The following is a 24,717-nucleotide window of genomic DNA, read 5'->3' on the forward strand; positions in this document are numbered from 1 at the left end:
GAGGAGGCAGGGATGGGACGGGGGGGGGGGTCTCCCTGTTCTCCCCCCTCCCCTCCCCCCCATTCCGCGGAGCCACATCCTCGGGAAAGGGATCATAATAACGATGTTGTTGATGATGTTGATGATGATGATGATGGCGCCCATACATGGGAGACCTTCCCAAGGATTCGCCCAGAGCTCCTCCAGCTACGGCGCATCCAAACCAGCTCGATGCAGGATGCAGTAACACAGCGCGTGCACCGCCCGACAGCAAAGGGGGCAAAGGGAGCTGGGGTGAAACTCAGCTGCACTTCCACCCCAGGCCAGGAGAGGGCGCCGTTTGTGATTCACACAGCCACACGGTACGGTACAGGCTGGTGGTGGTAGCCGTAGCTTGGTGTGAGGTGAGCGAAAGTGGCTTGATGTGCACTAGTGATAGATTTCTTTTTCATGCAAAGGCAGAAAAGAGATGCAGCGAGCACTTCAAACCTGGGGTTTCACAGTCAGAACTGCTCACGATGAAGCTACTGTCTAAGAGGGAGCTGCTGGCGGAATCTCAGAGGGCAGGCGGGGGTGGGTGGGTGGGTGGGTGGGCAGAGATCAACCAAAGACCTTGTATGCATATATGCATAACCCAAGGACACAGAGCAACAGGGTGGTGAAGGCCTGGGGTGGAGGGAGGGGGTGGGAAGGGGGCTAGAAGGGGTCCCTGGGGGAAAGGAGGGGACATATGTAAGACTTTCGACAATAAAGATTTAATTTAAAAAATACAAAGATGAAAAAAATAAAGGTGTCTCTGCCATCGAGGACCTCAAACGGCACACACATAACAGCATGTGGACAAAAATAATAACTAGGAATTGACAGGTGACGTGACACACATAAAATAAACAAACAAGAGAGGGGGATGTTTGGCAGGGGTGCGGTGCTGGGTGGATTTTGGGTGGGTGGCATTAGGTAAATGATGAGAGGTAGGTAGATCTCACAGATGAGAGACCAAGCTGGAAGCTCAGGAAGAGCTAGACGCAATTACGCGGACGACTCGGAGAAGAGTGGAGGAGTGAAGTCTTTGGCCGGCTTCTCGCCTGTCAGGGCTGTCTTTGATGCTCTCCTCCAAGCCTCTGGCTACTCTCTCTCTCTCCCTTGACCAGAGTCCCAGCGGCTCCATTCATTACTTCTCAGCTTAAAACTCCCACCTTTGTCTCAGGCCCAATGGCTCTCTCCTGAGCTCCTGGCTCCCAGATCTGAATGCCGCACCCGCTTTGCGTCTCACCGGCATCTCAGACTCAGTGGGCCCCTCACCGAGCTCCTGACCTCCTCCTGCCCCTGGTCTCTGCTGCCTTAGCCAATGGCAGCTCGGTCCTACCCCAGGGCCTTTGCACAGGCTGTGCCTGCTGCCTGGAAGGTCTTCCCACTGGGTACCTCCATGGCTCCTGGCTTCACCTTCATGTTTTAGCCCGAACCCACCCCCACCGGCACTTGTGACCTCTCTTATCATACTCTACGTTTTCTGGTTTTTCATAGCACTTACCACCTTTAACAGACGGTATCACTTTCTTGTTTCTTATCCTTTTAGTATGTTGTCTGTCTTTCTATCATGGGCTCAGTCTGTTTTCTTCTCTGACATATCCCCCCCCCCCAAGTCTAACCTGGCATATGGTAGTGCTCAATAAACAAATGTAGAATGAATGAATGAATGAATGAATGAATGAAGCCAAGTATAAGAGAGAAGGAACCCGGGTCTGTGGTGGGGACGACATTCTGCATCTGGGCTGGGGCAGCCATGTCCCCATTTTCCAGGTGCAGAGCCCTCGGCCCAGAGAAGGAGAGCCACCTGCCCAGGTCACACAGCTGGGAGGGACAAGGGCCAGGATCCACACCCAGGTCTGCCCGGCGCCACGGAACTGTGCTCGCGTGTGGACGTGAAAGAGAACACGTCCCGGCGGCCCCCCGTTTCTGCTGAGAACGCCACCCTTGCAGGCTCCCCTGCCCCTGCCTGCATCCCTGGCACCCACGCTCCCGGTGGCGGTGGCGGTGGCGGTGACATACCAATAGATTTTTGCCGGAGCATGAGCCCAGGTCCTGCAGGCAGGTAGGAAGGCCGTTCATAGCTCGGCTGCGAGCGGTGGTGGGGATCGAAGCTCGACTTTGAGGTGGCAGTCGGGGAGGAGAGAGAGAAAAGATAGCAAAGAAGAGTCAGCGCAAGGAAGATGCAGGCTCCTTCCCGGCCAGCCCCGATCCCTGCTCCGGGGCCTTGGCAGGAAGGGGGCGGGGCCTGGATAGAGGGGCGGGGCCTGTAGGGAGGGGGCGGGGCCTGCAGGAGGTGGAAGGGAATTGTTGTGGACAGAAAGGTTTCCGAGTCCAGGCAATGGAGAGAGAGAAAGCAAAAGGGAGATTTTTTTATTTTATTTATTTATTTTTTTTGTCAACCCTGTGTGCTCTGTTTCCCAGGGATCCCACACTAATCCGGGTCCTTTTCTCCATTCCTGCAGCCACCACCCAGGTCCAAGTCACCAGCATCCTGAGGCAGTAGCCTCTTCCCTTGTCCTCTCTACCCCCCAAACCCTCTGGTCTGCTTTCCACACAAGGGCCTGAGGGGTCTTTCTGTTGTCGTTAATCCTCACTGAGGATATTTTTCTATTGTTTTTTAGGGAGAGTGGAAGAGAGAGGGAAAGACAGAGAGAGGGAAAGACAAAGTGTGAGAGAAACATCGATTGGTTGCCTCTGTCTGGGCCTGGAAGGAGCCTGCAACCAAGGTACAGGCCCTTGCCCCAATGGAACCTGGGACCCTTCTGTCTGCAGGCCGATGCTCTACCCACTGAGCCACACCAACTAGGGCAGAGGGATCTTTTCAAAAAGCAATTCAGGCCCAGCTGATTCAGTGGTTGAGCATCGACCTGTGAACCAGGAGGTGATGATGGTTTGTGGACTCGACCCCCAGCATGGGGCGTGCAGGAGGCAGCCAACCAATGATCCCCTTTCATCGATGTTTCTCTCTCCCTCTCTGAAATCAATTTTTAAAAAAGTATTTTAAAAAGTAACTCAGGTCCTGCTATTGCCCTGCTTAAAACCCTACAGTCACACCTCCCCACCTCGGGGAGAAGGGGGTCTGAATTACCAGCTGACCCAGATCCCCTTGGCCCACCCCCAGCGGCTGGGTCATGTGCTTTTGGCTCTGAAGAATCGCCCTCCCCCACAGGGAGGACCTGCCCAAGTGGTTACGTGCCCCCACCTGTGGGAGCCACCTGCAGCCAGCGACTGACTGACACGGAGGTCCAAGGCAGGATCAACGCCCCAGGCAGGTCACACTCCAGAGCTGTGTGTGTGTGTGGGGGGGGGGGGGAGGGGTTTGTCAGGCTGAGGCGCACTCCAGTGGGGACCAATTCTGCCATCCCCTGAAGCCCACTAGGCCCCCCCCCCACTTAGTTGGCATAAGAATCCCCACATCAGGCTCCGACTATAGGGGACCCAGACTCTGATGCCCTGTATGAATATTCATCATGGTATCAACACAATCATAAAATACAGATTTTTTTTTAGAAGGTAGGGACTCAGAAGGCAAAGTTGCTAAAGGCCCATGAAAGTCACGGAGAAGCCTGGCCGGTGTGGCTCAGTGGTTGAGGGTTGACCTATCAACCACAGTTCAATTCCCGTCAGGAAACATGCTCCAGTTTCAGGCTCAATCCCCACTGGGGGGGGAAGGGTGTGTAGGAGGCAGCCAATTGGTGATTCTCTGCAATCATTGATGTTTCTATCTCTCTCTCTCTCCCTCTCTTTTCCTCTCTGAAATCAATTTAAAAATATATATTTTTAAATGTCATGGATAACTGCTCAGCCAGCATGGCTCAGTGGTTGAGTGCTGACCTTTGAACCAGGAGCTCAGGGTTCAATTCCCATTCAGGGCATGTGCCCAGGTTGTGGGCTTGATCCCCAGTGGGGGGCGTGTAGGAGGCAGCCAATCAATAATTATCTCTCATCATTGATGTTTCTATTTCCTCTCCCTCTCCCTTCCTCTCTGAAATTAAAAAAAAAAAAAAAAAAAGAGTAATGGATAATTTCTTGAGGATAGTGACTTTGTTATTCTGGTTCCATGGTGGGTCCCCAGTCCCCACACAGGGCCTGACACTCTACAGCTCACGTCAAATGGACAAGTGACTAAGAAAGACCCAACATCCGGCACTGTTGTTTGTAATTCCACAACTCCCTTCTCCCCCACAAGATGTAAATTTCCTAAGGGATGCTTGGCTGGATCACTCCTACACCCCCAAGGCCCAGCAGCAGGCCTAGCACAAAGTAGGTGCTCAAGAAATATTTGTAGCCCTAGCCAGTGTGGCTCAGTGAATAGAGTATCGGCCTGTGGACTGAAGGGTCCCAGATTCGATTCTAGCAGGGGCACATGCCTGGCTTGTGGGCTTGATCCCCAGTAGGGGGTGTGCAGGAGGCAGCTGATTGATGTTTCTAACTCTCTATCCCTCTCCCTTCCTCTCTGTAAAAAAAAAGTCAATAAAATATATTTTAAAAATATATATTTGCAGAATGAAGGACTGAATGGAAGTGACACACGCTCACAGGTAGGGGGCAGCCTGAAGGCCAGACGCCAGTTCTGTGCCCCTGAAGGCGTGCCTGCTTTGACTGGTCTCCCCAGTTCTCATCTCCTCTGAGCAGGGTTCTCAGCTGCCAACTCTTCTGGACTTGGCTGCATGTTTTCCTCAGACATCCTCCTGAAGTCTTTCTCCCTAAGCTTCCGCCGAACATCCTGTCCTGCAGCTCAGAATGCTCTGTGTGGCATCAGGGAGCCGAACCCCGCAAAGGAGGAGAGTGTGGGGTGGTGCTGTGTGTGTGTGTGTGTGAGAGAGAGAGAGAGAGAGAGATGGAGGGGGGGGAGAGAGAGAGAGAGAGAGAGAGAGATAGGTGAAGAGAGAGAAAGAGAGAGAGAGGGAGAGAGATGGAGAGAGAGAGGTGAAGAGAGAGAGAGAGAGAGAGAGAGAGAGAGAGAGAGAGAGAGAGAGAGATAGGTGGAGAGAGAGAGAGAGAGAGAGAGAGAGAGAGAGAGAGAGAGAGAGAGAGATGGAGAGAGAGAGGTGAAGAAAGAGAGAGGAAGTGAAGGGGGCCATTTCTGGGCAAGCCACTTTGCCGGCTGTTTTACGTGTTAAGTCCTCACTGAATCCTCAGCCCTGTGTCTTAGGGTTGGTTACACCCATTCTGATGGCCATGAAAGAGGCTATGGGTCAAGGAGATGGTCATGTCCTAGGCCAGTGGCCAACAAACTCATTAGTCACCAGAGCCAAATATCGACAAGACAACGATTGAAATTTCTTTTGAGAGCCACATTTTTGAAACGTAAACTATATAGGCAGGCACATTGTTATTAACGTAATTAGGGTCCTCCTTAGCTGGCCTTTGCTAAAAACTCAAGGGGCCAAAGAGCCGCATGTGACTCGAGAGCCGCAGTTTGCTGACCACTGACCTAGGCCAGCCAGTATGTAAGGAGGAGGTGTCAGGGCCGTTGTGGAGAACAGAGGGGAGTGACTAGAAAATGCTGAGGTTAAAAAGTAAGAGGGAAGGCGGATACAAGGAGCCAAGGAAGGGATGTGGCTGTCAGAAGGGACGCAGGGACAGGAGCAGGCTGGAGAGAACACGCGTGGACTCCCGGCGGGGAGGACGGGCCAGGGGATGGCTGCGAGGCGGGGAGGAATGAGCTGGGCCTGGGAGGGGTGGGAGCCGGCGGGACGGCCGCAGGGGGTGTGGGGGGCAGAGAGATAGAAGAGGAGCCACAGTGACAGAGGAACAGAGCCCCTAACTGAAGAGGGTGCAGAATGAAGAGAGAGGCATCCGATCTGCAAACTGACCGAGGACATGTCGAATTGGAAGGGAGGGATCAAATAATGGTCATGAGGAGGCAGAGCGGCAGAGGGGATGCCGGACTGACAGAGGAGCCATAACAGCCTCTGAGGAGGCGCACTGCCTGCTGGACGGGGCGGACTGACTCCAGGTGGGACGGGCTGACCTCCATCAGCAAACCAACAACCAGGCAGCACCCTCTCCCGCGCGCGTGGAGGTGACAGCCAATCGGGATGCGCCTGGCGAACGTGACGTCACCGGCTGCCGGGCAGACTCCACCCCAGCCAGTGGTGCAGAGGCCCAGCCTCCTCCTGTGTCCCCTCGCGGGTGGCCTGTGGGTCTGGTGCCTCGGGGACAGAGTCTGTGCCCCGGTGCTGAACACACAGCGGCCGGAGGCTGAGGATGGGCTAGGAAACTCGCGCTCTGGAGACAGCCCCTGGGAGGGGTCCGGGGAGAGAGATTGGAGGGGGAGGCAGATGGAGAGACAGATAAGACAGCGAGATGGAAGAGAAGAGAGAGATGGGGGAGTCAGAGACAGGGACTCAGGTCCAGAGAGGGGAGAGACGGAGATTGAGAGGCAGGAGAGGAATTGTGACAGCGATGGGAAAGAAAAGCCACCCGTGAGAGCAGGAGAGAAAGTCAGTGCTGAGAGGCCCTAGAATGGAGAGGGCTGGAGCGGTCCCAGGGGAGCAGAGATGAAGGGTAGGGGGTGTGCAAGAGGCAGCTGATTAATGTTTCTCTCTCTCATCGATGTTTCTAACTCTCTATCCTTTTCCCTTCCTCGCTGTAAAAAATCAGTAAAATATATATTTTAAAAAAACGATTAGAGGACCCAGCCGGCAGGGCTCAGTGGTTGAGTGTTGACCTATGAACCAGGAGGTCACAGTTCGATTCCCATGCCCAGGTTTGGGCTAGATCCCCAGCGGGGGGTCATGCAGGAGGCGGCCGATTGATGATTGTTTCTCATCATTGATGTTTCTCTCTCTCTCCCTCTCCCAACCTCTCTGAAATCAATAAAAGTGTAGTTTTAAAAATGATCAGGGGCCCTAACCAGTTTTGCTCAGTGGATAGAACATCAGCCTGCAGACTGAAGGGTCCCTGGTTTGATTCCAGTCAAGGGCATGTACCCTGGTTGCAGGCATGTCCCCAGTAGGGGGCGTGCAGGAGGCAGCCAATCAATGATGCTCTCACCTCATGGATGTTTCCCTCTCTCTCTCTCTCTCTCTCTCTCTCTCTCTCTCTCTCTCTCTCTCTCTCTCTCTCTCTCTCCTTCCCTCCTTCCCTCCCTTCCTCCCTCTCTGAAATCAATTTTTTAAAAAAACTTTTATTGATTTTAGAGAGGAAGAAAGAGGGATAGAGAGAGATAGGAACATCAACGATGAGAGAGAATCATTGATCCGCTACCTCCTGCACGCCCCATACCAGGGATGGAGCCCGCAACCCAGGCACGTGTCCTTGACCGGAATCGAACCTGGGACCCTTCAGTCTGCAGGCCAATGCTTTATCCACCGAGCCAAACCTGCTAGGGCTCTCTGAAATCAATTTAAAGGAAAAAATATATATAAAGAGGCCACACTGGCCACCTGCCCCCTCTGGCCCCGAGCAGAGGGCTCCACGTGGGAGAGTGAGGAGGAGACAGAAGCTGAAACAAACGGGAGACGGACACACAGAGGACAAGACCACAGGCCAGGAGAGGGGCCCAGAGAGGAGACCAGAAACATCGGGGCTCACGGTGGGGACGACCAGGGAGGCCGGTGGGAAGGAAGGGAGAGAGCCGCCATGTGAGAGGGAGGGCCCAGGGACAGGCCGAAGGAGAGAGGAAAAGGGGAGGTCCGGCCAGAAAAACGACCACTGGCCTCCGGGACCAGGAGGGGAGGGAGGCCCCAAGGAAGACCCCATGGCGGGGGGGTCGGGAGGGGGGCGGACGGGCAGGGGGCGGGGGGCAGCGGGTGTTACTACTGGCAGGTGTTTGGCCCTACCTGGGGGTGTCTTTGGCGCTCAGACGGTGAACCCCTGGGGGCCAGGGTTTCGTCTCTCCTGCAACCACGGTTAATGGCACAGGGAGGGGGTGGCCCCCTGGCTGCCTGGCGCTTCATGAGTCGCCCTGTGAACACCCTGGCCTGTTATTGGAGGCTTGGCACTGAGCCTGATGGGCTACCGTGGGGCCTCTGGGGTGCACAAGTCACCGTGGGGTCCCCAGATTGTTGTTTTTTTTTTAAATATATTTTTTATTGATTTTTTACAGAGAGGAAGGGAAAGAGATAGAGAGCCAGAAAAGTCGATGAGAGAGAAACATCGACCAGCTGCCTCCTGCACATCCCCCACTGGGGATGTGCCCACAGCCAACGCACACGCCCTTGACCGGAATCGAACCCGGGACCTTTCAGTCCGCAGACCGACGCTCTATCCACTGAGCCAAACCGGCTTGGGCTGTTTTTTGTTTTTTGAATATATTTTTATTGATTTTTTACAGAGAGGAAGAGAGAGGGATTGAGAGCTAGAAACATCGATGAGAGAGAAACATGGACCAGCTGCCTCCTGCACACCCTCCCCCGGGGATGTGCCTGCAACCAACATACATGTCCTTGACCGAAATTGAACCTGGGACCCTTCAGTCCGCAGACCGACGCTCTATCCACTGAGCCAAACCGGTTTAGGCGTGCACTGGGTTCTTGTATAAGTACCAGAGCCTCTAGAATAGGCCGTCAAACCCTTAGCGGGGGACTGTGGACAGACTTCAGGGGTCCTATGCACTTGGACGGGAGAAAACACTACATCTTTATTTTTATTTTTATTTTGTCATTATCCTCCAATTAAAATGCTCAGCGGTTGAGCATTGAACCAGGAACCCAGAGGTCACTGGTTCAATTCCCAGTCAGGGCACAGGCCCCGGTTGTGGGCTTGATCCCCAGTAGGGGGTGTGTAGGAGGCAGCCAAGCAATCATGTTCCTCTCTCACCCCTCTCCCTCCCTCTCTCTCTCTCTGAAAAATCAATAAAAACGTATTTTTAAAAAATGCAACATTTCCTCAATTAGAAATGCAGGCCAGGAACCATGCAAGACCCGGGACTCTATCCCCAACAGAAATCAGGGCTATCACCAAACCCCATCGCCATGGCCACAACGTCTCAAAACGGTTTTTTATGCTCCTCTGTCTTTGAGGTTGAAGTGTAAGGTTCGCTACCAGATCTTGCTGGCTAACGTTGCAAAAAAAAGGCACTGATAGGACTAGATCATAAATTTGCTTTTTCAAAATATTTTGGTAAGCCGAAACTGGTTTGGCTCAATGGATACAGAGTCGGCTTGGGGACTGAAAGGTCCCAGGTTCGATTCTGGTCAAGGGCATGTACCTTGGTTACGGGCATATCCCCAGTAGGGGGTGTGCAAGAGGCAGCTGATCGATGACTCTCTCTCATCGATGTTTCTAACTCTCTATCTCTCTCCCTTCTTCTCTGTACAAAATCAATAAAATATATATATTTTAAAAAAATATTTTGGTAAGTGCATTTCGGAGTCACTGGCTTCTTTTGGTACCTCATGTATGCGACCGTATGCTTTTGTTAATCCTTTCCAGTGGATATTTTTTTCCCATGGACTTTTAGAGAGAGTGGAAGGGAGGGGGGAAGACAGAGACACTGATGTGAGAGACATGCATCGATGGGTTGCCTCCCACACATGTCCTGACCAGGGCCAGCAATTGAGCCCTTGACCGGAATCAAACCTGAGACCCTTCAGTTCAAGGACGAGCCCTCTAACCACTGAGCAAACCGGCCAGGGCTCACCATGCCTTGACAAGCATCATTCACAGCATTACCTTAAAGGGGTCCATGCCCCCCGCTACCTCCCCAGAAGCCAAAGGACCTAGTTTCAGAGTAAATGGCCCCTGGGCCACCAGGTGGTGGGTATGGCCTGTGAGAAGGGGGGTTCAGGGGTCAGGGACAGAGGGCAGAGCCTAGGCCGAGAAGAAAAATGTTGCTGAGAGAGAGGCAGGGCAGGGTGTGACCTCCGGAGGGTGGGGGGAGGGACCGGCGGGGAATGTGCTCCCATGGAGGGGCCCAGCTCCGTGGGGACCACAGCCAGGAGGGACCGGCAGGCCCCACCAGGAGGAGCAGGGCTGAGGGCGGTGGCTGGGCCATGGACCCAGTGGCCTGACTGCCTGGGTTGAAATCAGGCTCCCACCCTAACCGGTTTGGCTCAGTGAATAGAGCGTCTGCCTGTGGACTCAAGGGTCCCGGGTTCGATTCCAGTCAAGGGCATGCACCTTGGTTGCGGGCACATCCCCAGTAGGGGGTGTGCAGGAGGCAGCTGATGGATGCTTCTCACTCATGGATGTTTCTTTCTCTCTCACCCTTCCTCTCTGTAAAAATATTTTTAAATATATATTTAAAAAGAAAAAATATATTTTATTGATTTTTTTTACAGAAAGGAAGGGTGAGGGAGAGAGAGAAGCATCCATGAGGGAGAAGCATCCATCAGCTGCCTCCTGCACACCCCCCACTGGGGATGTGCCCGCAACCAAGGTGCATGCCCTTGACCCGGAATCGAACCTGGGACCCTACAGTCTGCAGGCTGATCGATGCTCTACCCACTGAGCCAAACCGGTTTTGGCAATAAAATATTGCCCTCACGGGATGCTCCTAAGGGTTGCATGACGTAACCCGTGTAAAAGGTAGTGTCCCCCCCTACAACCCACACGGCTCCAGCCAGCCTCCCTCGCAGGGAAAAGCGGGCAGGGCCAAGACAGAGATCCTAATGAATGTTTCAGCAGCGACCACTTGTGGAGCACCTAGTGCGTGCTGGGCCTGGGCCAAGGATCTCCATCATTCCGGCTTATCTTCCCGGGACCATTTGGGTGGGGCGGAGATGGGCAGGAGGGAGCGAGCAGGAGGAGCAGGAGTGGAGAGTGGCGGAGAGAGGGGACCAGGGGCGGATCTGGGGGAGACGAGGAGGAGGAAGAGGATGGGCAGAGGGGAAAGGAGGCCCCGGAGGGCGGGTGGGAGGAGTGGACCCCGGGAAGCGTTTGCAAGGACAGGGATGGTGGCTCCAGGCTGGCGTGTGCGCCTGTCAGATGCCTTCCCCCGAGACCCCGGTCCCCCCGCCCCGCGCCTACCTCGGTGGTGAAGAAGCCTTTGGGCCGGTGCTTGCCCAGGGAGGCCAGGCCCCCGGGCCCGGGGCTCTCGCTGGCGCTGATGGTCTGCTGAGCCGCCGCCAGGATTTCGTCCAGTTTGTCTGGGGGAGGGAGAGAGGGGTGGGACACGGCGAAATGGCGGTGCTTTGGCCGCGAGCAGCCTGGAGCCCACACAGGGGCTGGTGAGAACCGGGAAAGGGCCCCTGTCTCCACGGGGGGGTGGTGATTAAGGGGGGAGGAGAAGAGGGGGGCAGCCCCATTGGAGACACAATCTCCAGTCATGGGAAGAAGCGAGAGCGCAGCTGAAACCGGTTTGGCTCAGTCGGTCTGTGGACTGAAAGGTCCCGGGTTCGATTGCGGACAAGGACATGTACATTGGTTGCGGGCACATCCCCAGCGGGGGGTGTGCAGGAGGCAGCTGGTCCATGTTTCTCTCTCATCGATGTTTCTAGCTCTCTATCCCTCTCCCTTCCTCTCTGTAAAAAAAAAAAAAAAAAAAAAAAAATCAATAAAATATATTAAAAAAAGAAGAAGAAGAAGAAGAAGCAGCAGCAGCAGCGAGGGTGCCATCGTGGGAGATGGCAGCTTAGACTTGAAAGGGGGGCAAAGCTGGGTGTGAGGATGGTCAGCGGGCTGGTGAGGGTCAAAGTGGACCCAGGGCTGCAGGGGGCACGGGATGGGGGAGCAGGATGGGAGTCAGGCGGGCCCCTGGGCAGCCGGGGGGCGCAGGGTGGGCCGCTTACTGAGCGCCATCTGGTACACGGTCCGCTTCTTCTCCATGCTGGGCACGGGCGCCGCCGGCTGCTGCTCGTACTCTGTGGGCAAAGGAGGCGGCTGTGGCCCAGGGCGCCCGGGGCGGAGCGCTCGGCCGCTGGGCGTGGCCCCGGTGGGCGTGGCCGCCGGTGGGGGCGTGGCCCCGCGGCTGCGCACGCGCAGTTGGGGGGCAGTGAGGGGCCGGGGCGGGGCGGGGAGGGTCGGGATGGGGGCCCGCCCGCCAGTCCTGTGCCCACTCACCACTCTTCTTCTTCCAGGGGGAGACTAGCCCGGGGGAGAGGCAGCAGAGGAGCCAAGAGTTAGGACGTCAGGGGGAGGCGAGGGGCCCCCTGTCTGGATCGCCCGCCTCCCCCCTGGCCCCGAGGGGGCGGGGCTGTCAGCTGCCTGGCCCGCCCCCTGTCGGTGGAGATCGGACCGGCACGTCCACGCTGCCTGCCTGGAGGGAGGGGGCGGGGCAGCTGGTGGCAGGTGGTGGGGCAGATGGAGAGGGGCCAGGGGGCAGGAGACGGGGCTCGCCGCTGCAGCGTGGGACACTCAGACCCGGAATGGGGTGGGAGGGAGAGAGAGAGACCCCCACAAAGAGACAAATGCAAGAGGACAGAGAAAGTCGACTCTCAGACGCCCCTTTCCCAGCGACACACACACGCACAAGCCGGAGCGAGCCCGGCCCGCGGACGTGGACGTGGACGTGGACGTGGACGTGGATGGGGGGGACAGGAGGACGAGGATCCCTGGCCCGTGGACGTGGACGTGGACGTGGACGGGGGGGGGACAGGAGGAGGACGAGGAGCCCTGGTCACTAACGACACTAACAGACTCGAGGACGCCCGCCCCCTCGGCCCCTCGCCCTCACACTGGGCCCTGGCAGCCCCGCAGGCTCACCCATCTCCTCCAGCTCTGAGGTCATGGACTTGGAACGCAGGGAGATGGCTGGGGGCGGGAGCCGCTTAGCCTGCTGGGGTGCTAGAAAGGGGACGGTCGGTCGGTTGGTCGGTCGGTCGGGGTCAGGCCTCAGCAGCGTGGGGGGGGGGGGAAGCCCCGGGACACATCCCTCCCCCCCACAGCCACCACCGCAGCGCGCCCCCGGAGCTCGGAGAGCCGCCACCGGCAGCGACGAAAGCTCCTGCCTCAGTTTCTCCCCAGGAGGGCCGGGGCCCGGAAGGGCGGGCTCACCTTTCTTGTGGGCGGCCTCCTCCATGTCCGGGTGCCGGGTCACCATCACCACCTTCACCATCAGCGTGTTGCCGCCCTGGCGGATCATGTTCACCACCTGGCGGTGGCCCACCTTCACCACGTTCTGCCCGTTCACCTGCAGCACCGGGAGGTGAGGGAGGGGTGCTTCCCGCCCCCGGGCCCTCTCCTCCCTCCCTCGGGCCCTCCCCAGCACCCTCTGTCCTGGCGAGCCCGCCCCCCCCACCACCTCCCTGTTCCTGTAACTCTCCTGGCCTCGGGGCTGTGGAAGGGACTGACCCCACTCCATTCACTCCCCTCTCTTTCCCTTTGTCCGCTCACATTGAGAGAGAGAGAGAGAGAGAGAGAGAGAGAGAGAGAGAGAGGATGAGAGAGAGAGAGAGGATGAGAGAGAGAGGATGAGAGAGAGGATGTGCCCATATGGGAGAGAGAGAGAGAGAGAGAGAGAGAGGATGAGAGAGAGAGAGAGAGAGAGAGAGAGGATGAGAGAGAGAGGATGAGAGATAGGATGTGCCAATATGGGGGAGAGAGAGAGAGAGAGAGAGAGAGAGAGAGAGAGAGAGAGAGGATGAGAGAGAGGATAAGAGAGAGGACGTGCCCACCTGGGGGACAGCCCTGCCACCATTTGAGACACTTCAGAAAGGCCATTCGGAGTAAATCCTTGCGGAAAGCAGGGGCTGGGGAGCCTGGTGCCAAAGCAGAACCTGCACCCGGGCAGCCAGGTGACGGCGAGGAGCCCGAGGGGCCCTGAGGGTTGTCCCCGGGGTCGGGGGCCGGGAGGGGTGTCTGTGGCGGGCCCGCCGGGGGCGGGGGGCCGGGGGCGGGACCCACCTCGATGAGGAAGTCGCCCATGCGCAGTCCCGCGCGCCATGCCACGCCGCCCTCGTCCACCGACTCCAGGTACTGCAGGGCCGGGAAGGCCGGGGTGGGGGTGAACTCCTCGATGGGGGTCTGCGCTGCAGAGGGGAGGAGCCGGCGGGGTCGGAGGGGAGGGGAGGGGGGTGGAGAGGCCGAGCAGGGGATGGGCTCAGACCCAAGTCACGGGAGGAGGCTTCGCCGTGGCGGCGGAGGGACCGACCGGCACCCTGGGGTTGGGGTGGTGGGAGGGCCGGGGTCCCTCCCCCTGGCCACCCCCCAGCCCCTCCCTCCCAGCCCCCTCCCGGCACTCACCCTTGGCCCCCCGGAGCACGAACCCAAACCCCTCGCTGTCCTTCTTCTGCAGCAGTACCGTCTTCTCCTTGATGATGTAATCGCTGGCCGGGACGGCGGGAGGGGCGGGGGCGGGGTGGGTGGAAAAGGGATCATGAGACCGGGAGCCGGGCCCCACCGGCGACCCGGTGGCCCAGGCCCCTGCTCCGGGACCATTCATCCCAGCGAGGCCCGCCCTCAGCCACTGGGAGCGGCTGCGTCTGCTCCTGCTGCCGTGCCTCCCCCGCGAGCCCGGGCGCCTGCTCTCCCACTCACTCTTTCCTCATTCATCCGTCCGCGCCCATCCACCCATCCATTCAGCACGCGGCTCCCGAGCCCACGGGGCGCCAGGCCCCCCCAGGCAGCCTGGCTCCAGCCCCTGCTCGCCACTTCCTGTCTGTGACCTTGAGCCTGGACTTGCACCGTGTGGGTCTCAGTTTCCTCATCTTTTTAAAAAATATATATATTTTATTGATTTTTTTTTTACAGAGAGGAAGGGAGAGAGATAGAGAGTTAGAAACATCGATGAGAGAGAGACATCTACCAGCTGCCTCCTGCACACCCCCTACTAGGGACGTGCCTGCAACTAATGTCCATGCCCTTGACTGGAATCGAACCTGGGACCCTTGAGTCCGCAGGCCGACACTCTATCCACTGAGCCAAACCTGTTTTGGCTTCTCATCTTTTAAAAAATATATATATATTATTGACTTCAGAGAGGAAGGATGAGAGACAGAAACATCCATCCATGATGAGAGAGAATCATGGACCAGCTGCCTCCTGCACGCCCCACATTGGGGATAGAGCCCGCAACCCGGACATATGTCCTTGACCGGGAATCGAACTGTGACCTCCTGGTTATGAGTTGATGCTCAGCCACTGAGTCACGCTGGCCAGGCATCTGTGACAGCAGGCTCTATCTGCCATGATGCTGCGGCAGACAAGTACCTGTAGTGTTCAGTACGGTGCCCAGCGCACCAACACGCTCAGTAAAATGCTTTCCCTGTCTCCGGTCAAGTTTTTAAGTCAAGAGGACATGTCTATTTTGATGATGCCTCTCTCAACTCCTTGACTACATATACAGTGGCCAGATTATTATGATCTCTGAGTGGCCAGATCATGATGATCTCTGAACACATAATAATCTGGCCACTCCGTGTCTATCCTATATAATAAAAGGCTAATATGCAAATTGTCCCCTCGACCAGGAGTTCGACCAGCAGACAGGCCGGCTAACCGCCATCTCCCCTTCGCCTGGCCAGGCTGGCCGGACCCTATCCATGCATGAATTCATGCATCGGGCCTCTAATAAATAAATAAATAAATAAATATATAAATAAATAAACACACACACACACACACACACACACACACACTGAATGGCCATATGACTATGCGCTCAGAGATCATCATAACCTGGCCACTTGGTGTATATATATATATATATATATATATATATATATATATGCTATAGCAACACCTCCCCAGGTCCCCAAGCATTCTGTCACATTGCTTATTCGGCACTGTCCAATATGGTGGCCGCTAGATAGCGGCATGTGGCTATTTATATGCAAATTAATTAAAAGTCCAATGGAACCATTCAGTCCCCCAGTCTCACTAGCCGCATTTCAGCGTGAGGCCGGTGGCCGCCACGCTGGACGTCGCAGAGGCAGGCCATCCCGTGGCCACGGAAGGTTCCTGTGGACAGCGGGACGCCTCTGTTCCCCGCTGTGCCTCAAGTGTACCTCCTGCGCCCAGCCGGTGGGTCCTGGCAAAACGCAAATGCCATCCCCCGTGGAGGTGGGGGTGGTCTCAGCACGGCCCCGAAGGCCTGCTCGCACGTGTAGGTAATGCTCATGTACCCAGGACACTCCAAAAACACATTTCCTGTATCTCAGCGCCCGCCCGCCCGCCCGCCCGCCCGTCCGGGCCCCCAAACCTCACCGTCCCGCGTGCACCTCCACATCGCACACCCGTTCCGTTCCAGGCACCCCGGGGTGCAGCAGGCACAGCCAGACACCCCGGCTCCCACCCCATCCGGGAACGCCAAGGCAAGCAGAACGCACGGCCGGCTGCACCCCGGCATCCGGCTCTGCTGTGTGGGGACCTCCCCTCCCCCCGCCCCGGCGCACACACAGACCCCCCAACATCTCCCTGTGATCTCCACCGGCCCCAGCACGTGCTAATAATAGTGAGCGCTCACCAATTACCTGCCCACACTGCGCGGCGGAGCGGCCCTCCCTGAATACAACGGCGTATTTCAGTCACAGCCCGCACCTCCCAGGACGCTCCGCTCATGACGCCCCCTCACTTCGATCTCAGTGCACGCCCCCCCCCCAACACTTCCCAGCATGCACCAGGAATATCTCACGTGCTCCTCCTGTGTTTTGATACCCCCCCCCCTCCCCGCCAGCCACACGAGCACCTCTGTACATTCTCAGGATCCCCAAAGACTTCCACCGTCAAATCCCGACGTGTGTACCCCGGCGACAGTGTGCTCTGCGCCTGCAGGGGCATGCCAGCCCTGCCTCCACCCACCCTGCCCCCCATGGTAACCCCTGAGCTCACACCAGGAGTGTTACAGGTAGACTCACCCCAGCCACCGCCCTCGCTCAAGTTCACAGGGTCCAGCACCCGTGCCCACATCACACCCATCGCGCCTTCCTGATCCCAGATTCGGCCCTTTATCAGCCATCTTTGCTGCTGGAGGCGGGGAGGGGGAGTGGGAAGAGGAGGGGGTTGGAGGGACAGATAGGAGGGGAGAGAGGCCAAACAGCGAGTGGACAGGGCCGACAGGAACTGGTGGAGAGGCCAAAGCTGTCTGCTCCTCACCACGCATGCACCCTGACACCCTTATCCCCACCGCACCCCCTGGGACCCCCTCTCTGAGCCCTGCTGCCCTGGCGACCCCCACATCCCTTCTAGGTCTCCAGCCCCCCCCCCCAACCCACCTCCAGGGGCCAGTGGTGCCCTCCGGCTCTCCTTTATTTCTCACTTACAGCCACAAACCCCTACCTTCTTCCCCAAGTCCTCTCCCTGCCCTGGGAACCTCTGGTCCACCTCCTGGTTATCCTGACCCTCCCTCCACACCCCAGCCTCCCCCACACACCCCAGCCTCCCATTTACTGCAGGAAACCAAGCCCCATGGCCAGCGCCCGCCAAGGAGCAGCCCTTGCTGTGTGCTAGGCGGTGCCTGGAGCCTTCGCAAGCAAAATGGCTCAGCTGTCTCCACAGCCAGGCCCCCAGGTGGGTGCGAGGGCTGACGGGTCGGGAAACAGAGGCTCCGAGAGGGTAAGCAATGGGCCCGAGGTCACAGAGTGGATGACCTTCTCCAATAACCCCCCAGGGAGACGCCCGGGGGACAGACGGCGGTACCGCAGCCTCCACTCTCTCCGCAGCACCCGGACACCCCAAGCCACACGCACCTGCCCCCCACCCACTCCACGTGCCCCTCCGGGGGCTGCACGTCCCCCCAGGCTAGGCCGACAGCACAACAGCGGGCGGCAGTTACACCCAGCGGCTCCCGAAGGCTAGACCGTGTTCCAAGCACTTCCTGCTGATTTATTCATTCAGTCCTCACAGCACCCCGGGGGGAGAGGGGTGGGCCGTGACTGTTCCCATTTTACAGATGAGGCACGTTGAGGCACAGAGAAATCGCTTGCTCCAAAACCACAGCAGCTAGAAGAGCGTCAAAGCCAGGACTTGAACCCCCCAGCAGGCAATCCATATACCCCAGTCACATCCAAACACCCCCAGGTCATCGCCGCACCCCTTCTGTCCCCCCCGCTATGCATCCTCGTCACACACATGCTCCTCTCTCCTCCCCACCCCTGTGACTCTCGCACCCCGTCCCTGCTCTACGTGGGGCCTCCCTCACCCCACCGCCATCTCCTTGAGCTCCCACTGCCCTCCTGCCCCGTGGGGCTTCCTGAGATTGTGTACCCCCTCCTCACGCCTGTGCGTCCCCCGTCTCTGCAGCTCGCTCCCTGCTCCTCCGTGTCATCTGACAGCTCCCCTCCACCAGAACCCCCCACCATCAGCCCTCCTCACACCGGGGGCCGCCCCTTCGCCTCTCCCCATGACCTCCCAAAGATGGGTACGCCCCACCCCCTTTCCCAAGTGTCCTCCTCAGATTCCTATGACCTCTCCCTCCCCCCCTTCTCCCCCTTCTCCCCCTCCCTTGCCCTCAGCCTGCCCACGTCCTCCTGCACCTCTGCATGAACCCCACTGTGTCCCCTACAGCACCCCCAGTCCCTCTCATACTCCCTGGTCCCCCCGCCCCCCGCCCCCCCCCTTTTATCTGAGAGCGCCTCTTGCTCCTCCTGCATCCTCCACTCACTCCATCACACACCTCTCCCCGCCGCTGCCTGCGCCTCCTGCTCCTCGCAGCTGCATTTCATTTGCATCTCCTGCTCCCTCTGTCTACGCAGCCTCCACCCCACCCCCACCCCCCTCCCGGTCCTGCGTTCCCTCCTCACCCCATTGCTTCGCACCCTCCGCGCGGCGCCCCCCACGCTCCGGCTCCGGCGTCCCGTTCCCCCACTTCCCTGTGCCCCGTCGTTCCGCCCTGACACCCTCCCGCCCGGCCCCGCGGGCCCCACCCCCTGCTCCAGGCTCGCTACCCACGCAGCACCCCATTCATGATCCGTGCTGCTGACTACCTGCTGGCAGGCACACACACAATTCTCCCTCCCGCGCCCCCCACCCCCCGCCGGCCATCCCGCGGCCGCCCCAGGGGCCTCGGAGCTCCGCAGCGGCCGGCTCTTGTTCCCCGGATCCCACACGCGGGGACTGCAGCAGCGTCCACTCCTCCCGCCCCCACCCGGAGGTCCCTCTCGCACTCAGGAGCCCACAGCCTTCTGGCCCTCGGCCCCTCCCCGTGTACCCATCTCCGCGGGCACCTCCGGGGCGGGCGCGGAGGTCCCCGTGCTGGGAGGCGGCCCCCCTCCGCGCCGGGAAGGGGTACACACAGCAGATGCAGCTCCCCGTGCAGAAGCTCAGCCATGGCCGCACACACGTGCCCCTCACAGCACAGCCCCCTGGGGGCAGGGAGGAGGGGTGCAGAGACACAGAGGGCTGGAGGGGGGGGGCAGGCCTGGCACGGGAGGGTGGGTGTGGGGAAAGAGCCGCAGTGCCTGGGACACACACACACACACACACACACACACGCAGTCCCCAGGCAGTCTCTCTCGGTCACTCCAAGTCACACCGAGACAGACAGACGCCGTCAAACAGGGACTCACAGATGGACACAGCTGGGGGGTGGGCTGGGAGCCCACCGTCTCCCGGCCTACTCTCCCTCCCTCCCTCTCCCTCTCCCCCTCTCACACACAGCTGCAGGCCGTCACACACACGCATGCACACTGACACACGCACAGTCGCACAGTGACACGCAGCGGAAAAAGCGGAGGGGAGAGCAGGCCGCCGGGCGAGATGCGTGTGTGATTGGGGGGCGAGGGGGGGGTGGCTGTGAATGGAAGAGAGACGGGGTATGAATGGGGGGGGGACTTGCCCACTCCGGGAAGGGGTGTAGGGGGAACGGGGATCAGAGGCGCAGGGGCCTGGGGTACAGGCGCCTCGGGGAGAGCCACTGTGGCTCCCCAAGGGGAGGACTCCAGGGAGTGGGGGCGCTGACGGAGAGGGGGGGAGACAGAAAGGGCAAATGGGCCCCAGACCCCAAAGTGGGGCCCGTTTGGAGGGCCTATCTGGGGGGGAAGATCTTGGGGAGGGAGATTGAGGGGGACCAGGAAGGGCCTGTGAGGGGGTAGTGGGGGGCGGGGGGAGGCCGTGCGCGGCCCAGGAAAAGGATGAGAGGATGGAGAAGGGTTTACGTTCGGAGAAGATTGGGGGGGCGGCAGGGGAGGGGGGCGGCCTGGGGGAGGCGGAGGGAGGAGGCAGCGGCGGGGAAGGGCCCCCCGGCGCCGGGCCCCGCCGCCCAGCCCGGCCCGGAGCGCTCGTACCTGTAGATGTACCAGACGCTGCGCCGCCGGGGCCCCAGGGCCGGCCAGCTGGAGGAGAGCGCGGGGGGCGGCTGCGGGAGGGAGCCCCCGCCGGGGCCGGCCCCGAGCCCCCCGCCGCCGCCGCCGCCGAGCGCAGACAAAGCCATCGCGGCCGCCGCGGCCCTGGCCCGGCTCCGGGTCCGGGTCCCGGCCGCCCCCGCCGCCGCCGCCGCCGCCGAGTCCCCGTCCCCGCTCGGCCGAACCCCCGTGTCCGGGCCCCCAGGCCCCGCCTCATGCTGACCCGCGCCGGGAGGGGGAGGGGGAGGGGGCGCGCACCCCCCCGCGGCGGGGAGGGCAGGGCCGGGGGCTCACATGCCGGGCGCGGGGCGCGGGGCGCGGGGCGGGCGGCCGCGGAGCGCAGGGGCCGCGGGCGCCGGCGGAGCTTCAGCACCGCGGACAGCTCCCCGCTCCGCGGCGGCGGCGGCGGCGGCGGCGGCGGCGGCGGCGGCCGAGGCTTAACCCCTTGGCGTCCTGCGCCTGAGGCGGCGGCGGCGGCGGAGGGGGCCGGGCCGGGCCGGGCCGGGGGGCGGGGGCCGGGAGGGGAGCGCGGGGCCCCCTTGGCGGGAGGAGGGGGAGGGGCGAGGCGCGGGGGGGAGGGGAGGGAGGCACTTCCGGTCTGGGGGGGCCCCCCCTTCACCCCCTCTCCCTCCGGAGCTCTCCGGCGCGCGCAGGTGCAGAGCGAGGGAGAGCCGGAGAGGGACACACAGCGCGCGCACAAGATGCCTGGAGACCGCGCGCCCCTGCACCCGAGCCCGCTCCCCAGGGCAGGGACCCCGCGGGGAGAGAGACAGCCCCCCACCCCACCACAGGCGGACAGACAGAGGCACCCCAATGCAATCTGGAAGGGGCCGGGAAGGGAAGGTGAGGACGTTCAGACCGGGCCCCAAGGCAGAGAGAGAGAGAGAGAGAGAGAGAGAGAGAGAGAGAGAGAGAGAGAGAGAGAGAGGGAGAGAGACACAACCCTCCCCTCAAAGAACCCCAGGCGGAGGGGCGTACCCACACTTCACCTCCTGGGGGACACAAGGGAGAGGAGAGAGGGCGCACAGGCCAGGTGAGGGGGGCGGACCCCCAGCTCCTGTGGGATGCAAGGCGCACACACAGGACAGGACAGGGTCAGGCAGGGCAGGGCAGGAGAGGGCAGGCAGGAGGCTGGGACACACCACACACACACACAACACATTCCAGGGGCACAGGGCATGGAGAAGGAGGGGAGGGGAAGCACCCACAGGACAGCCGAGGGCCAGGGGGACCCGCCCCCATCTGGCCACGCAGAGCAAGTGGCCCCCGACGCCAAGGCCGAGGAGAGGCCCAGGGTGACACTGACGGGAGACAAGAAGCAGAGGCTGATGGGAGGAGGCTGGGGTGGGGAGGACCTCCATACTCACCCGGTGCCCAGAGCGGAGAGACGGGCCAGGCGAAGACGCACAACCATGGTCCAGCGCCTCTGACACTTGGGGCGCAGGGTGGCAACCCAGCCCCCCCCCCTCTCCCCACCTCGTCCTTCCTCCTCCTCCTCCTCCCCACCCCACCCCATCCCCACTGGCAGGACACAGACACGGAGGTTTGGACACATTTAATGGAAGGGTGCTACGAACAGGGAGACCCTTCCCTGATTGGGGGTGGGGGGAGGGACAAGGGCGGGTGTCATCTTGGATGCCCAATGAGGACCACCCCTCCCGCACAGCCTGGCCCTTCGGGAAGCCCAAGTCCCAGAGTCCCGTCCCCCCCCCCCCCCCCCCCCGGCCTCCCCCGCAGCACCCTAGGCCCTGAACTGCAGTCAGTCAGGCGGATGCAAAGACATGCGCACGGTCACAGGGGCTGCGAATCGGCCTGCACAGCGACATGCGTGGAGGGGGACGGACGTGTGCTGAGACCCGCCAGCCCACACGCCGCGGGCAGACATGCTGCCATCCCGAGAAACACTCGCCCTCGTCCTCAGACGTGCAGAGCCAGCTGCACCGCGAGCCTCGTGTCCTGCGGCCGTAAGGGGCGGCCCCGGAACACGCCCCTGTCGGCGGGCCAGGCCCTCCGCCCGGGCTATACATCCAGCCGCCCCCCCCCCCCCCCGTCACACATGCGTGCGGACACGTGCCATGCACACCCACAGAGACACACGGGCAAGGACACACGCGGGGAGACCGTTCAGGGGCGCTCGGAACCAGTGCTGGTCGTGCACACGCGCGCACACACGTCCACAAGCCCCAGGCACCCCTTCCTTCCCGTGCCTGACTTCCCCCCCACTCCCCCGCGTCCCGCCCCTCCTCCCCACCTCCCCTCTCACCTCCCTGGGCCAATCCCATCCATCAAGCTTCAGAAGCAAGCCAGCCAGCAGCCAGGGAGGGGAAAGGTGTCAGAGCGCCCCCTGCCCGCCCCCACCCGCCTGGCCTGGCCCCGCCCACACCCGGGGCCAGGCATGGGGTGCATGCGGTTCCACAGCACGTGACCACACAGAGACGAGGCACGAGAAGGAGGAGCCCGGGCAGGCAGCCAGTCATACACACGGGATCCGGGGCCCCCAGGCAACGCCCCCCACCCCTCCCCACCCCGCCAGGCCCACCCCATTGGTGGTTGGCTACCCCAGGGCTGAGCATGTTCAGCAGCTGCTGAGCCAGGCAGGCTGGGGACCTCTGCCTTCCCCACCCGCAGGGGGCGCTGTGAGGGTGCAGGGACATTTACCTTGGGGCGTCGAAGCTGTCGTAGGAGCCCACCGTGTAATGCCGGAACAGCCTCTTCGCCTTGTCGCTGCGGCTTTCTGCGGGCGGGACAAGGGGTGACCTTGGCCCTCACTCGCTATGATACCACGAGCCCACCCCTGAGGCCCCTGGCCCGAGCCTCTCCCCTCCCCCCGGCACCCTCCCCGCCTGGAAAGGAGGGGAGGGAAGGACTGGGCGAGCCCCCCGGGTAAATCGGAGGCAGCCCCAGCTCCCCCCCGTACCTTGCTTTCCCTCCTGGGAGCGGTTTGCCACCTCCTCCAGGCAGTCGGAGGGGAACCAGCCGACGCGACCTTTGACCTGGCCTTCCCAGAAGCCTCCTTCCCCGATGCTCAGCACTGGGTGGGGAGCAGGAACATGCAAGCTTTTCTCGGTGTCCACGGAGCCCCAGCCCAGCTCACCGAGGCACAACCCTCCCACGATTCAGGCCCACAATTCCCTCCCCTGGGAGCTCGGCTGGTTAGAGCGGCGGCGTCCTGATACATCAAGGCTGTGGGTTCGATCCCCGGTCAGGGCACACGCGATAATCAACCAATGATACATCCGTAAGTGGAACAACAAATCTCTCTCTCTCTCTCTCTCTCTCTCTCTCTTCCTCTCTCCAAAACCAATAAACAAAAATTTAAGTGTCCGAGGAAGGGCTGAGGGAAGCATGCCTAGCTTTCCGGACCCGATGGGGATGCCCAGAGGCCCCGGGCAAAGAGGGCGTGTCCCATGCCACGCCCCCCAGGTAGGGACACGTCCACGAGTGGCCCTCATCTCCCCTGGGAACCGGTCGCAGCTCAGCTGTTCTGTCATTTCCCCAAGACCCGTGTTCTGCAAACTGTGGCTCTCGAGCCACATGCAGCTCTTTGGCCCCTTGAGTGTGGCTCTTCCACAAAATATACCACGGCCTGGGCGAGTCTATGTGGAAGAAGTGGTGTTAGAAGTTTACGTTTAAAAAATGTGGCTCCCCAAAGAAATTTCAATCGCGCCCTAGCTGGTTTGGCTCAGTGGATAGAGTGTTGGCCTGCAGACTGAAAGGTCCCAGGTTCGATTCCGGCCAAGGACACATCCCCGGGTTGCGGGCTCGATCCCCAGTAGGGGGCGTGCAGGAGGCAGCAGATCAGTGATTCTCTCTTGATGTTTTTATCTTTCTCTCCCTCTCCCTTCCTCTCTGAAATCAATATATATATATATATATATATATATATATATATATATATATATATATATATATATATAAATTTTTCAATTGTTGTCCTGTTGCTATTTGGCTCTGTGGACTCATGAGTTTGCCGACCACTGGCCTAAACCCTCCCAGGCAGCCCCATCCCTGCCCCTCCTGCCCCTGCCCCCTCCCACAGTCTCCTTGCCACTTCATCTTGTGTCATTTGCTCCCAGACCCTCCCCTCTGCCTCTCTTTGCTTCCCCCCCTCCAGAAGGGAGCAGGGATGAGAGTCCCCTTTTCTTCTCTCTACGGCACAGGCCTGGGAGGGCCCGTCCTGCCGGTCCTCCCTCCTAAGCCCCCGGCACACGGTTAGCAACAGCCTGGGACACACTGGCGTTCAGTGACTGAGGCCGGGACAGCGTGTGTGTATCCAGCTCTCCCTCAATAAAAATATATTTTTTAAAAAAGAAGAAAAAGCCGAAACCGGTTTGGCTCAGTGGATAGAGCATCAGCCTGGGGACTGAAGGGTCCCGGGTTTGATTCTAGTCAAGGGCATGGATCTTGGTTGTGGACACATCCCCAGTAGGGGGTGTGCAAGAGGCAGCTGGTCGATGATTCTCTCTCATGGATGTTTCTAACTCTCTATTCCTCTTTCTTCCTGTCTGTAAAAAATCAATAAAAAAAATATATATATTTTTTTTAAAAAAGAAGCAGCAGCAGCAGCAGCTAACGCTGTACAGAGAAGCCCCTCGCCCAG

General features: G+C 59.9%; 2 protein-coding genes across 2 annotated transcripts in view; both read right to left on the minus strand.

The window, feature by feature from the left end:
• Positions 1–24,717, minus strand: part of LOC311633470 (kallikrein-5-like) — a 176,453-nt gene that overhangs the window by 33,095 nt on the left and 118,641 nt on the right. The window lies entirely within an intron of this gene.
• Positions 1–24,717, minus strand: part of SHANK1 (SH3 and multiple ankyrin repeat domains 1) — a 56,797-nt gene that overhangs the window by 8,603 nt on the left and 23,477 nt on the right. The window contains 11 exon segments of the mRNA XM_084906286.1: positions 2,029–2,125; positions 10,930–11,048; positions 11,691–11,762; positions 11,962–11,985; positions 12,604–12,684; positions 12,895–13,030; positions 13,744–13,868; positions 14,083–14,165; positions 22,381–22,407; positions 22,776–22,851; positions 23,035–23,148. Coding sequence (XP_084762412.1) covers positions 2,029–2,125; positions 10,930–11,048; positions 11,691–11,762; positions 11,962–11,985; positions 12,604–12,684; positions 12,895–13,030; positions 13,744–13,868; positions 14,083–14,165; positions 22,381–22,407; positions 22,776–22,851; positions 23,035–23,148 — 954 coding nt within the window.

Source organism: Pipistrellus hanaki, assembly GCF_964339955.1.
Source record: "Pipistrellus hanaki genome assembly, chromosome: 15".
NCBI lineage: Eukaryota > Metazoa > Chordata > Mammalia > Chiroptera > Vespertilionidae > Pipistrellus > Pipistrellus hanaki.